Raw genomic sequence first — 13079 nt, forward strand, 5'->3', positions numbered from 1 at the left:
TCCTCCAGGTAGGCTATACTTTGTTGATTAAATTGTTGAGTAGACATGAAGGCAGGTGTAAAAAGACGCATTTTGTATTTTCGATGTCAAAAGCTGTTTTTTTTATTTTTAGGTAATGATTTAGGTAGGCTAATGATTAATCTATAGGCTAAGGAATAGGGCTGGGCAATAATTCAATATTAACGTTTAACAGATAAAAGGTATAGATTTGAATATTTCTGTTTCGTTTGTCACACCTAATATTACCATTTGGTTCAATGAGATTAACATTAACTTGATTATTGAATGTTCTGCATAGCCTACATGACCATATCGTGATACATATTGATATTGAGAAAAATCGTTATGATTATCATGATTATCTTGATTTCAGCAATATCGCCCAGCCCTACCTAAACCCAACTAAAAGTTGCTTGTGTTGCCTTGTTAGGCTGGTCCAATTAGCGGCTGGATTTACAGCAAGAAGAGGCAGTTGAACTGTACAATCAAAAGGTGTTTATTTATATAAAAAGCTGTAAAGTTAAAGAAGAGTTCAGTATTTTTCTTTATATCCTGTTTTTCTCGTATCATTAAAGTGAGTGTGTGAAAACTCTGTAAAAGCTGTATCTTATTTATATATAGGAATAGATATGGTCTTATATGTTGGATATGGTAATATGGTGAGATGAGATTATGGTCTTATATGTTGGATATGGTATGGTGATATGATATGGTCTTAGATGTTGGATATGGTATGGTGATATGATATGGTCTTAGATTTTGCATAATGGTATGGTGGTAATATGATGATGGTGATACGGCATAAGCGTCATCGCTTCCTGGTTTTAAAAGCTGCATTAGAGTAAAGTGATGTTATTTTCTGAATTACCAAACTGTTCTAGTTGTGCTATTATTTGTCTTTACCGACTTAGTCATTATATCCACATTACTGATGATTATTTATCAAAAAATCTCAGTGTAAATATTTGGTGACAGCATAGTCATCTAATATTGTTGTGATATCGATATCGAGGTATTTTGTCAAAAATATTGTGATATTTTATTTTGTCCATATCGCCCACCCCTCACATGTGGCTTTGACTTACAACTGAACATTTAGCCCACTTGCAGAAAATACAGACATACAGTAGCCTACTATATACAGTGTATCACTGTTCAGCATAAAAAATACAGAGATATGATTTTTCATCCATAATATTGTCCAGCTCTATGCCAGAGGAAGTTGGCTATATTAGCTCATCCCGAAAAACATATGGATGTGGTGCAGAAGGTTGTAGGATCAATGCCTGCATCAAACTCTGGCTTCAAAAATGTTCACATAGTGCTAGCTGTTTGTAAGATGCCCGCAGTGATGCTTCTTTATCATCAGTAGTTTGAACACTGAATAGAAATAAGCTGATGAAGGAGACAGGACACTCCCTGGCTCTAGCACAATAAACAGCTGCTTGGGGTGTACTTGTTCACTGGTTCAAATCCCACCTGTCTCACTGCACACTTTCAAATCAGATGCCAAAGCCCAAACTGACAATTATATAGACTGTCTAGATGTGTCTTCAAAAGGTAGTTATGCCTGGGAGTCGCAACTATAAAAACAATTCATCACAATAACTTCAATGTCAGTAAAAGTTCAGCTGTCTGTGGTTTCCTCTCTCATAACGCCCTGCTCATATAGCCTATGTATCTCTGTGGAAGTTGAGGGGGGGGGGGGGGCGTATTGTATTGCCATTGGTATATGTCAGAGAGAGAGAGACATTTTAAAGAATGCAATATGAGAGAGTGGAGAGGAAGATATCAGCAATATTCTAAAAAGATACGCGTTGGATAGCCTACTCCTGGAGTGTTTAATATCAGGATTAATGAATAGAATCTGAGAAAATTGTATTCGTTATTTGGCTCATTTTTATTTAATTATGACTATTGTGTTTGTTTGATAGATGATAGTAACTATTTATTGTGTAGGCTATAAAAGAGAGGATAGATTTTAGTCCACACTCCAATAATAAGAACCAGCTGATTACAAAAGCAGTTTTGCAGTTTTTGCATGACTCAGAGGCAGAGCTGTATCCGAGAATATGAAGTGTTTGAGTTAGGTTAACTTTGTCCTGCGGAGGGCAGTAATACGCCCAGAAACGTCTACAATGCCAGAAATCGGAAAGAAGAAGAATAAGTCCAGAATCAGTGGGTGGCTAGCATGGTGGCTCATATCTATGTGGTGGCTAGTCTGGGCTGAAAAGTCCAGTCTATTTTGATCTCCGGCTCGCCCCCCGGCGGAACAAAAGGAACGAACCAATCACCGTGCAGCTGTGCTCCAGAAGAAACAGAAATTCCGCTCTAACCTCGCGTCACCAGGCTCTCTCTCTCTAGGCACACAAAGCGGAACCACCGGATGTATTGATGTTTAATGTATGCTTGTTGACTGTATGCTTTGGAATGAATCATTAATAAAAAAAAAAAAAAAAAAAAGAAAAAAAAGCGGAACCACCGGAAGATGGGGCGGGTCTTAGACCGGAGATCAAAAACCTCAAGTAATAACAACCAACCAGGCTCTCTCCCGAGTCCCCTTTTAATACATCCATGGTCCCGACGAGAGAGAGAGCCTGGTGACGCGAGGTTAGTGGGTGGCTGTAAGCTGTCTGCCACCCGCCATTAAAACCAAGAGAAGGAGAAGGATGCTGTGACTGGCGCATTCTCGGATTCTCTTGGAAGCTAGCAGTAGCGGTTATATCCTTCCAGAAGTTTAATTTAGAAACAGAAGACTCATGTTTGCGGATGGATGATATTATCACGAATATATAAACTGGACCCAGGGCTCCGTTAAACTCTGAGGAAGAAGAAGAAGCTCCTCACTTACGTTAGCTGCGAAGCTGCTGGAGCTTTGGAGAATAAAGTTTGTAAGTAAGCTAAATAGTTCAGGAGGAAACGTTGCTGTTACTGTGTGTGAAAATGAAAATATCTAAAGGACAGAAGCTGAGAGCTGTGGTGAAGCAGCGCCTAACTGCGGCTGTTGAAGAGATATTTGGCCTGTTTGAAAGAGCGATTGCCGAGTACGAGGAGGAAGCTACTCGTTCACGGGAGGAGATCGACCGACAACGAAAACTGCTCGACGCTGTGCGGTTACACAGAGAAGCTTTGCCTCTAGACCTCCAGCAGCTGTTGGCCATTAAAGAAGAGGTTCCCGCTGAGCAGCAGGAGTGGAGCTCCAATCTGGACCAGGAGGACCCAGAGCCCCCACACATGAAAGAGGAACAGGATGATCTTTGGATCAGTCAGGAGGACCCAGAGCCCCCACACATGAAAGAGGAACAGGAGGAACTCTGGAGCAGTCAGGAGGGAGAGCAGCTTCAGGAGGACCCAGAGCCCCCACACATGAAAGAGGAACAGGAGGAACTCTGGAGCAGTCAGGAGGGAGAGCAGCTTCAGGAGGACCCAGAGCCCCCACACATGAAAGAGGAACAGGAGGAACTCTGGAGCAGTCAGGAGGGAGAGCAGCTTCAGGAGGACCCAGAGCCCCCACACATGAAAGAGGAACAGGAGGAACTCTGGAGCAGTCAGGAGGGTGAGCAGCTTCAGGAGGACCCAGAACCCCCACACATGAAAGAGGAACAGGAGGAACTCTGGACCAGCCAGGAGGCAGAGGAGCTTCAAGGGTTGGAGGAGGCTGATACCACCAAGTTCCCATTCACTGCTGTCCCTGATAAGAGTGAAGATGAGGAAGAGAAACCCCAGTCCTCACTGCTTCATCAAAGCCAAACTGAGGAGAACAGAGAGGCAGAGCCTCTAGCCGGCAGCTCAACTGAACAGATGAAAACAGAAGCTGATGAAGAGGACTGTGGAGTATCAGAACCAGCCAGAAACCTATATTCAGATAGTAAATTACAACCACCTAGTGATGACAAGACTTCAGACTCTTCTGAACCTGAGACTGAAGACAGTGATGATGAATGGATGGAAACTAGTGAACCTCAGTCAGGTTTAGACTCAGAGAAAAACAGAGAAGTTCTTGGGAAAAAACACTTGACTTGCTTAGTTTGTGGTAAAATAGTTGGTCACAACTCAACCTTTAAGAGACACATGATAGTCCACACAGGAGATAAACTATTTAATTGCTCAGTCTGTGGAAAAGGTTTTGGTCAAAAATCAACCTTGAAGACACACATCATAGTCCACACAGGAGAGAAACTATTTAATTGCTCAGTCTGTGGGAAAGGTTTTGGTCGAAAATCAACCTTGAAGACACACATGATTGTCCACACAGGAGAGAAACAATTTAATTGCTCAGTCTGTGGCAAAGGTTTTGGTCAAACAGGACAGATGAAGTCACACATGGTAGTCCACACAAGGGAGAAACTATTTAATTGCTTAGTCTGTGGTAAAGGTTTTGGTTGTAAAGGAAGCTTGAAGAGACACATGATAATCCACACAGGTACAGTAAGAAACAATTTTTTTGCTCAGTCTGTGGTAATGGTTTTGGACTTGAAGCAAACTTGAAGTCGCATATGAAAATCCACACAGGAGAGCAAACATTTAATTGTCATCTGTGGTGGAGGGGGATTTGAGTCTTGATGTATGTACTGTAGGTGTGTGTGTGTGTGTGTGTGTGTGTGTGTGTATAATATCCGTGCTTTGGTGTGTCTTGTTTATGTATTAAAAAAAAACACAAATCACAAAAAGTACGGTCTTTTTTTTTTTGTCAAAATGGAAACAAAACAGCCCAGTTCCAAACTGTTCTTTATGACAGAAATAGTGGACTACTATATAAACTGTCTTCGGAATGGTTGACTCTACATCGATATGTCCCTTGATGATTGAGCATGCTACGAGTAACACGCAAACAGCCAATCTTACAGACACATCCTAAAGTTCCCACAGAACATATTTATTATTACACAGCTGCCTGCAACACTCAATTTGTGTGTTTAACTGTTGTATTAACATTCAAATGATGACCAGTGTTCCTTGATAAATAAGCAGATTCAAAATAAAGTGGTTAAATTGAACCTTTTTTCTCATGGTCTTTATTAAAAATAGAAAGTATCTGAGGAAGAGCCTGTGTGGCGCAAAAACATCACACTCAAATAAAATAAAAACTACAAACGGGAGGAAATTACTTTCTTTTTTGTCTAAGGTATTTGTTGATCCAGCACCCAACCCAGTGTTGTTGTTTTTTTATGTGCGTGTCTTTTTCCTTATTTACTTTATAAAAAAATATCCAGTTAAAAATGATCAACAATTATCGATATTGAATGATATGAAATATTTTATTTCATATCAACATTTCAACATTTGAATAGACGCCTAACCAAAACACAGTTTATTACAGATTTATGACTAGAAAAACTTGACAGTGCTGAGCTGCAAATTAATCTTCAGGTTCCCAGCTTTCAGATGATGTGTACAGTACCACTTCTATGTGGCATATACTGTTGACCTGCTAGCTCACCCTAAACTTTAGGTCCCCCCCCCCACCGTAAAAGAATAAGAACAAATTGCATCTGGTAGGGAGGGGTGGAGTAGAATAATACTGGCAGTGAGGGCCATGTTATAGCCATATTTTCCAAAACTATGCTCCTTGAAAGGTCACATGTGAAAATGTATTTAAATTCTGAGAGTAATCTCTGATTTCTGAGAATAAAGTCAGAATTGGCCACCCCAGTCAAAATGGCCTGGACACGCCACTGAGTGAACTGATAATAAGTGCCTAATACAGGATTTAAGATTGAAGTTCCTTTCATAACCACTCTCTTTCTCAAGCTGCACTCTGCTCTCAATAGCATTTAAGCTCCATCACATAGGCTAGTTAATGTTTGATCTTTTGCACATGTTGAGACCTGGTCCAGTGGTTCTCAACCCGGGGGTCAGGACCCGCCAGGGGGGTCGCAAGATTATTATTATTATTATATTTTTTATTTATTTGTATTATTATTTGAGGGGGGGGGGGCGTCGCAGGATGATGGTCAAAAGAGAGAAAAAAAAGGGGGGAGATCTCCCATGATGATTAAATCTCCCATACCAGTGGTTTAATGTATTATAAAGCTATATAAATAAACTATAAAAACAATTTCGATCAGGGAGTGAAATCAGTGTGCCTCCTCTCCCTTCCGTGAGGGAGGCTGGCCAGCGAGACTATAGACCAAATCAGCGGGATGTTTACATTTACTTCCGGGTACCCCTGAGGTCCACACATTATAATGGCGGTGGACGGCACAAACTGACATGTTGAAGACAAAAACAGACAAAGAAGACAAAAATGGTTCGTCCGTGTTGTGTTGTTGTTTAATATCATTCATAGCAACACTTTCACTAACGTTAGTGGAGACCAGACTAGCTAATTTACCTGTTGGACCAGACTAGAGTAGACTTGAAGCTAAATTAAATTGACCTGGCGTCAGTAGCTCTGTCTGTACCAGGCTCTTTCTCGCCGAGAAGAGCCTGGTGACGCGAGGTTACTCTGTCTGTAACGTAAAAAAACAGCGAGTTTGACAGACAAACAAACTTTATTAGCTAGCTAACACTACATAAAACAAACACAGAAGAAAGGCTAGATACGTCGGACAAGCATGTTTACCAACCGTTTAACCATTTAAATTGAAAGTAGTCGGCCGAAAACAACGAGAGGGTTTGACAGCATTTATATGACAACACGCACATTTAAACCTGCCGCCTTTCCCAAGTGGTACCCGGAAGTAAATTTGTTTACATGGTGACGTCACGGTGATTTGGTCTATAGGCTGTCATAGTGTCCTCTAGAGAGAGAGTGGCGTCAGCGGAGGACCAAAATGCAAGAATCATTAGCCAATGAACAGCCAGGAATGGGTCTCGCGCTACTTTTGCATGTTAAAATAAAGCTGATAATGTACAATTTGATTCATTTCAAGGGATGAAAAACCCTTTCAAAGTACAACACTGTCTATTTTGATGCAACTCGACAGTGCTGCTTTTTTTACTGAAGAGTTCCACTTTCTACTTCCTGGAAAAAAACTGGTCCATTGGAGTGAATGGAGATGTCAGAACTCTTCTATTATACGGCTCTGGGCTGTCAGCAACGTAAGGGGGGGGCGGGCCCCGGAAGAAGCACCCACGTCACATCATGGCAGCTAGGTGGATATGGCAATAAAGACCACAGTCCAGTCCTGCTTATCAACAGGATATGGGTTAGGCTGTGGCATTTGATTGTGAGCTCTGAGCACCTTTGTACAGACATGACGTCAGTTATTGTTATGTAAGCGTATGCAGTCACTGGGTGTGTCTGTGAATGGAAGACTGGTAGGTACTACTATTGAGTGGGAAGAAGCGCCCGCAGGTGCTTGCTGACCTGGCTCTGCTTAACCAGCATGTGGCTTTATAACATGTTGTTGGGGCTTGACCTCAAGGCGATCCTGCTGTTTGTGCTGTTGTTCCTCCTGATAGCCGATTTCCTTAGAAACCGGAATCCTCCAAACTATCCTCCAGGCCCGCTGGCTCTGCCCTTTGTGGGCAACTTCTTCAGTGTTGACACACAGCGGCCTCACATTTACTTTACTAAGGTAAGTTTGTTTGTTTTCACTCAGAGAGGTTTGTTTGTTTGTTTTACCTTTGGGCACTTTAGGATAAAAGACTCAAAATCATAATGGAATTGCCAATGCTATAATTGTAAACTGTAAACTAAACGTAATTTTCCTAGTTCTCTTTTGAATTTCAATTTTGCTATTCAAAATTCAATAATTTTCACATTTAGATTTGATTGTGACATAAGAAGACCAATAGCTTAATGATATTGAGTATCCAGCATACATTCAAGACCAACAACTAACCCTAACCTCTGAACACACACACACACACACACACACGCACGCACGCACACACACACACACACACACACACACACACACACACACACACACACACACACACACACACACACACACACACACACACACACAAGACCAACAACTAACCCTAACCTCTGAACACACACACACACACACACACACACACACACACACACACACACACACACACGTATATATATATACATGTGTATATATATATATATGTACTTTTCTTTCAAAAGTTACCCACCATGTGATGCACTGCAGTACTGCTTGCTGGCTCTGGTTGGTTCACCAATGTTGCCTCTTCTGTGGCTTCCTGTTCACAGCTGGCTGATGTCTATGGGAACGTGTTCAGGGTCCGTCTTGGCAAGGATAACTGGGTGGTTGTGTCTGGGTACAAGATGGTGAAGGAAGCCATAGTGACACAGGCTGAGAACTTTGTGGACCGACCGTACAGCTCAATAAATGACAGAGTTTATTCAGGAAGAGGTGAAAATCCCTCCCCCCTGTCTCCCTCCCTCCTCTCCCTCCTCTACCTCTCTCTTTAGTGTAACAGGGATGACGTCATTAGGCTATACTATGCATTACTTCTAAACGAAACTATCTGCTATCTTAATTCTTGTCCATAGATGGTCTGTTCTCGAGCAACGGTGAAAGATGGAGGAGACAGCGGCGCTTTGCCTTGTCTACCTTACGCAGCTTGGGCCTGGGCAAGAGCCTCATGGAACGGTGCATCTGTGAGGAGAGTCGCTACCTGCAAGAAGAGATGGACAAGGAGAAAGGTAAGAGCTAGTTCAGGTCGTTAGGTGTTCAGAAGAGAGACAATGACCATTGTACCATTCATGACCATTATAATTCACAGTGTTGGGGGTCACTCTTTACAAAAGTAACATATTACATGTAATATATTACTTTTAGCAGTAACTCAGTAATATAACTTATTACTTATAGGATTTCAGTAATATTATACCAGTTACTTTGTCAAGTAACTCAAGTTACAAATTGAGTTACATGTTATTAAATCAATGCACATATTTTAAAAAGATACAATCATTTCCTAATCAAACGGTGTGTTTTTATGCAAATAACCACTATAGATGACAATAACAAAGGAGAAGGATAACATTTAGAATTTTGGATTGTTTACACTGACTTCAAGGCGGTTGACATTATTTGTCTGGGATGGTTCCGGCCTGGGCAGCGATGTCATTCTGCTGCTGCTGTTGTTTTGGTGCAAGTAATGCAAAAGTAGTGTAATAAGTAATGAGTTACTCTACACAGAAAGTAATGTTGTAAAGTAACTTATTACTTTCAAATGAAAGTAACTAGTAATATGTAGTATATTACATTTTGAAAGTAACTTGCCCAACACTGATAATTCAACAGACAGATGATTCGCACACCAATATTACTACCAACAACAACTCACAAGCACTGGGATTTTCCTGAACTCTGGACTGCTTTCCTCCAGGTGAACCTTTCAATCCAGCAGGCCTCTTCAACAACGCCGTGTCCAACATCATCTGCCAGTTGGTGATGGGGAGACGGTTTGACTACAGCGACCACAACTTCCACACCATGCTACAGTATCTGAATGAAGCCATTCTGCTGGAGGGCTCCATATGGGGTCTAGTAAGGCAACAACATCCTTTCAATGTATTGTGTTTTTAAAGTACGGTAGATAGAAACATCTCATCTTCTCAGATCTTCTTTCTTTAGTAGGAAGGGTAGGAGGGCCTCCTGAGAAGATGAGATGAGGGTAAAAAAAAGAGGGGCTGCTCTGTTGGTCTATATTAATAATATCCTCAGGGGGGCGCATGTGGTCTCAGAGGGAGGTAATGTCACTACACTGTCCCTGGACACAGATTTATTGAAGGTTTATGCTTAATGTTCTAAAATGAAACCAATGTGACTTCTCTTCCTCCAGCTGTATGAGGCATTCCCTCAGCTGATGAAGCATTTGCCTGGCCCTCACAACAAGATGTTCAGCCACTTCAAGTACCTGCAAGGCTTCATCGGTCAGGAGGTAAAGAGACACAAGCAGAACCTGGACCCCAGCAACCCCCGGGACTACATCGATGCTTTCCTCGTGGAGATGGAAAATGTACGCGAGCGACTACACTGCACAGATGCTGTACAATCACATATGCTGTACAAGCGATTCATTGCCATTTCTGTCAATCAAGTTACCATTCATTCAATACTGTACTTTTTCACATACTGTACTTGTTTTTCCATTTCTCTCACTAGCACAAAGGAGAGTCTGATGTAGGCTTCAATGAGACCAACCTGGCTCTGTGCTCTCTTGATATGTTCCTGGCTGGAACTGAGACCACCTCCACCACGTTGCAGTGGGCCTGTGTTTACCTCATCAAGTACCCCGATATCCAAGGTAGGTGAAATCCTAAAAACCCTGAGATATGAAATGTCACGGTCGCAAATGACAATGACAATGTACGCACGTGCATCCACGCATCCACACATTCTCAGACAAATGGATATACTAGAGATGTTTTAATGTGCACAGTCTTTCATTCATGTATTCTGCCCTGACAAAAGAGCTCGCTCTGAAATGCCTTGGCCTTCTTTTTTCTTTTTTTTGCAACACACAAGACAGAGACACACAAAACAAAAACATAAACCAAAAAACCAGAAACAAAATACAAAATGGACACATGTAGCATGAATCAATTTCCCTTCAGTCTCTTATTTCAACAAAAATCTGTTCTCAACGGTTTGACAAAATCACCCCATCCCTCCCAGTACATTTCGAAAGCATCAGTCTTGAGTCTCAGAGCAAATGTTAACTTTTCCATTACATATATGCTATGCATTACATTCAGCCAGTCTGACAGAGCCGGTGGGCTTTTATTCAACCATCTCTTCGTTATAGCCTTTTTGCTGGCGACTAGCATCAGTTTAAACATGTACCGGTACATATCTTCAATACCATTGATCATTTCGGGCACCCTTCCCAAATACAAAACCTGAAAACAGTGATGAATCTCAATCTTTAGCACCTTCTCCATACTCTTTCTTATTTCCCCCCAAAACATACTTATCACAGGGCAACTCCAAAATATATGGTAATGATCCGCTCTTCCTTCTCCACACCCCCTCCAACAGCCTGTTTGACCTCCCCTTGATTGAATTGGCGTTAAAAAGTATCTAACCAGGTTTTTCCATTGGAACTCCCTCCATGACAGAGAGTTTGTGGTCTTCCACTGTCTTTCAGTTATCATTTCCCATTCGCCTTGGCCTTCTAAAGATGATTGATGGGATGAAGTTGCTGTCCTGAAGCTTTTCTCCCTAATTGCTATTAGGTTAAAATCCTTCTGAGCACATCGCCCCTATTCTCGCCTCATTGCACTGGTTACCTGCATTGATTTTGAGATGTTATTGCTTGTTTTTAAATCACAGAGTGATTTTGCCCCATCTTACATCATCAACCTTCTCACCCCTCACACCCCTGCTCGTACTCTCAAATCTGCAGATCAGCTGTTGCTCTCGGCCCCCAGGGCAAGGCTCGAGACTGAGGGATAATTGTATAGGGCACTTTGCCGTATAAGGGCCCCTGAACTGTGGATTAACCTTCCATTGAGAATCAGACAGGATAACTCAGCGTCCTCTTTTAAAACCCGTTTAAAAAAACAAATTTAAATTTAAAAAAGTATTCTTAAGATTATTTATTTATGATCTATGTTTTTATTTTCTTGATTGCCTTGTCATTTTAAGTCGTAATTGCACTACACCTGTTCTGTTTTTATGTCTGTGAAGCACTTTGTAAATTTGCTTTTGAAAAGTGTTATACAAATAAAGTTGATTATTATTATTATTATTTTTTTGATTCACTACCTAGAGAAAGTCCAGGCAGAGATAGACAGAGTGATTGGACAGACCCGCCAGCCCACTATGGCCGACAGAGCCAACATGCCCTACACTGATGCTGTCATCCATGAGATCCAGAGGATGGGAAACATTGTTCCTCTCAACGGACTCAGGATGGCCGCCAAGGACACAACACTGGGGGGTTACTTCATCCCGAAGGTGCATCTACTCAGACTTCAGTCATTAGTCTTAACTGGCTTGGTTAGCAGCACCGTTGGGCAAGTTACTTTCAAAATGTAATATACTACATATTACTACTTACTTTTATTTTTGAAAGTAATAAGTTACTTTACAATATTACCGTCTGTGTAGAGTAACTCGTAGTCGTTACTTACATTACACTACTTTTGCATTACTCTCACCAAAATAACAGCAGTAGCAGAATGACATCGCCGCCCCGGAACCATCCCGAAAAAGAATTTAAACCATCTTGAAATCCAAACCGTCCAAAATTCTAAAATCTTATCCTTTTTCCTTTATTGTCATCTATAGTGGTTATTTGCATAAAAACACACAATTTGATTAGGAAATTATATCTTTATTTAAATATATGCTTTGATTAAAAAAAAACTCAATTTGTAACTTGTGTTACTTGACAAAGTAACTGGTATAATATTACTGAAATCCTATTGGTAATAAGTTACTGTATATTACTGAGTTACTGTCAAAGTAATATACCGTATTACATGTAATATGTTACCTTTTGTAATGAGTTACCCCCCAACACTGTTGGTTCGTCAGCCAATGTTGTTGCTGCAGCATTGCTTGCTATTAACCGTTGGGTGGTGTTTAGGGTACGTCCTTGATGCCGAGCCTGACCTCTGTGCTGTTTGACAAGAATGAATGGGAGACTCCAGACACCTTCAACCCGGCACACTTCCTGGACGCTGAGGGCACGTTTGTGAGAAGAGAGGCATTCTTGCCTTTTTCTGCAGGTAAACGACCTCATCTCTATTAATATTCACCATGTTTCGATAAATCTGGAATATGATGTGATCTTGAACTTTGATCCCGACATGTGTTTTCTTCAGGGAAACGTGCGTGTCCGGGAGAAGGCCTAGCCAAGATGGAGCTGTTCCTGTTTTTCGTCAGTTTATTCCAAAGGTTCTCCTTCTCCACTCTGGATGGAGTAGAGTTGAGCACAGAAGGGATCGTTGGTACGACCCACATACCGCATCCCTTCAAGGTCTATGCCACGGCTCGCTGATCCAAATCTCAATGAAGCCTCTTCATCTCATCAATGATCTAACCCAGTGATACTCAACTGATGGCCCGCGGGCGCCCCCTGTGTGGCCCGCGATGGAATTGCACACTTTTTTTTTTTTTTTTACAGTGCACCTGAACGCAACATGCAAGATACCCGCTGAATAAGTGTCCAAA

The 13079-nt window shown here is 41.5% G+C and overlaps 1 protein-coding gene across 1 annotated transcript; it reads left to right on the forward strand.

Annotated features, from left to right (window-relative positions):
• Positions 1–7292: 7292 nt before the first annotated feature.
• On the forward strand, positions 7293–13079 carry LOC310791718 (cytochrome P450 2J4-like). The gene is made up of 9 exons (XM_083653372.1): positions 7293–7523; positions 8138–8300; positions 8441–8593; positions 9283–9443; positions 9739–9915; positions 10062–10203; positions 11671–11858; positions 12493–12634; positions 12731–13079. The coding sequence occupies exons 1-9, from the start codon at positions 7332–7334 to the stop codon at positions 12904–12906; spliced, it is 1494 nt and encodes a 497-aa protein (XP_083509498.1). The 5' UTR covers positions 7293–7331; the 3' UTR covers positions 12907–13079.

The sequence above is a fragment of the Poromitra crassiceps genome (genome assembly GCF_964638095.1).
Source record: "Poromitra crassiceps genome assembly, chromosome: 17".
NCBI lineage: Eukaryota > Metazoa > Chordata > Actinopteri > Beryciformes > Melamphaidae > Poromitra > Poromitra crassiceps.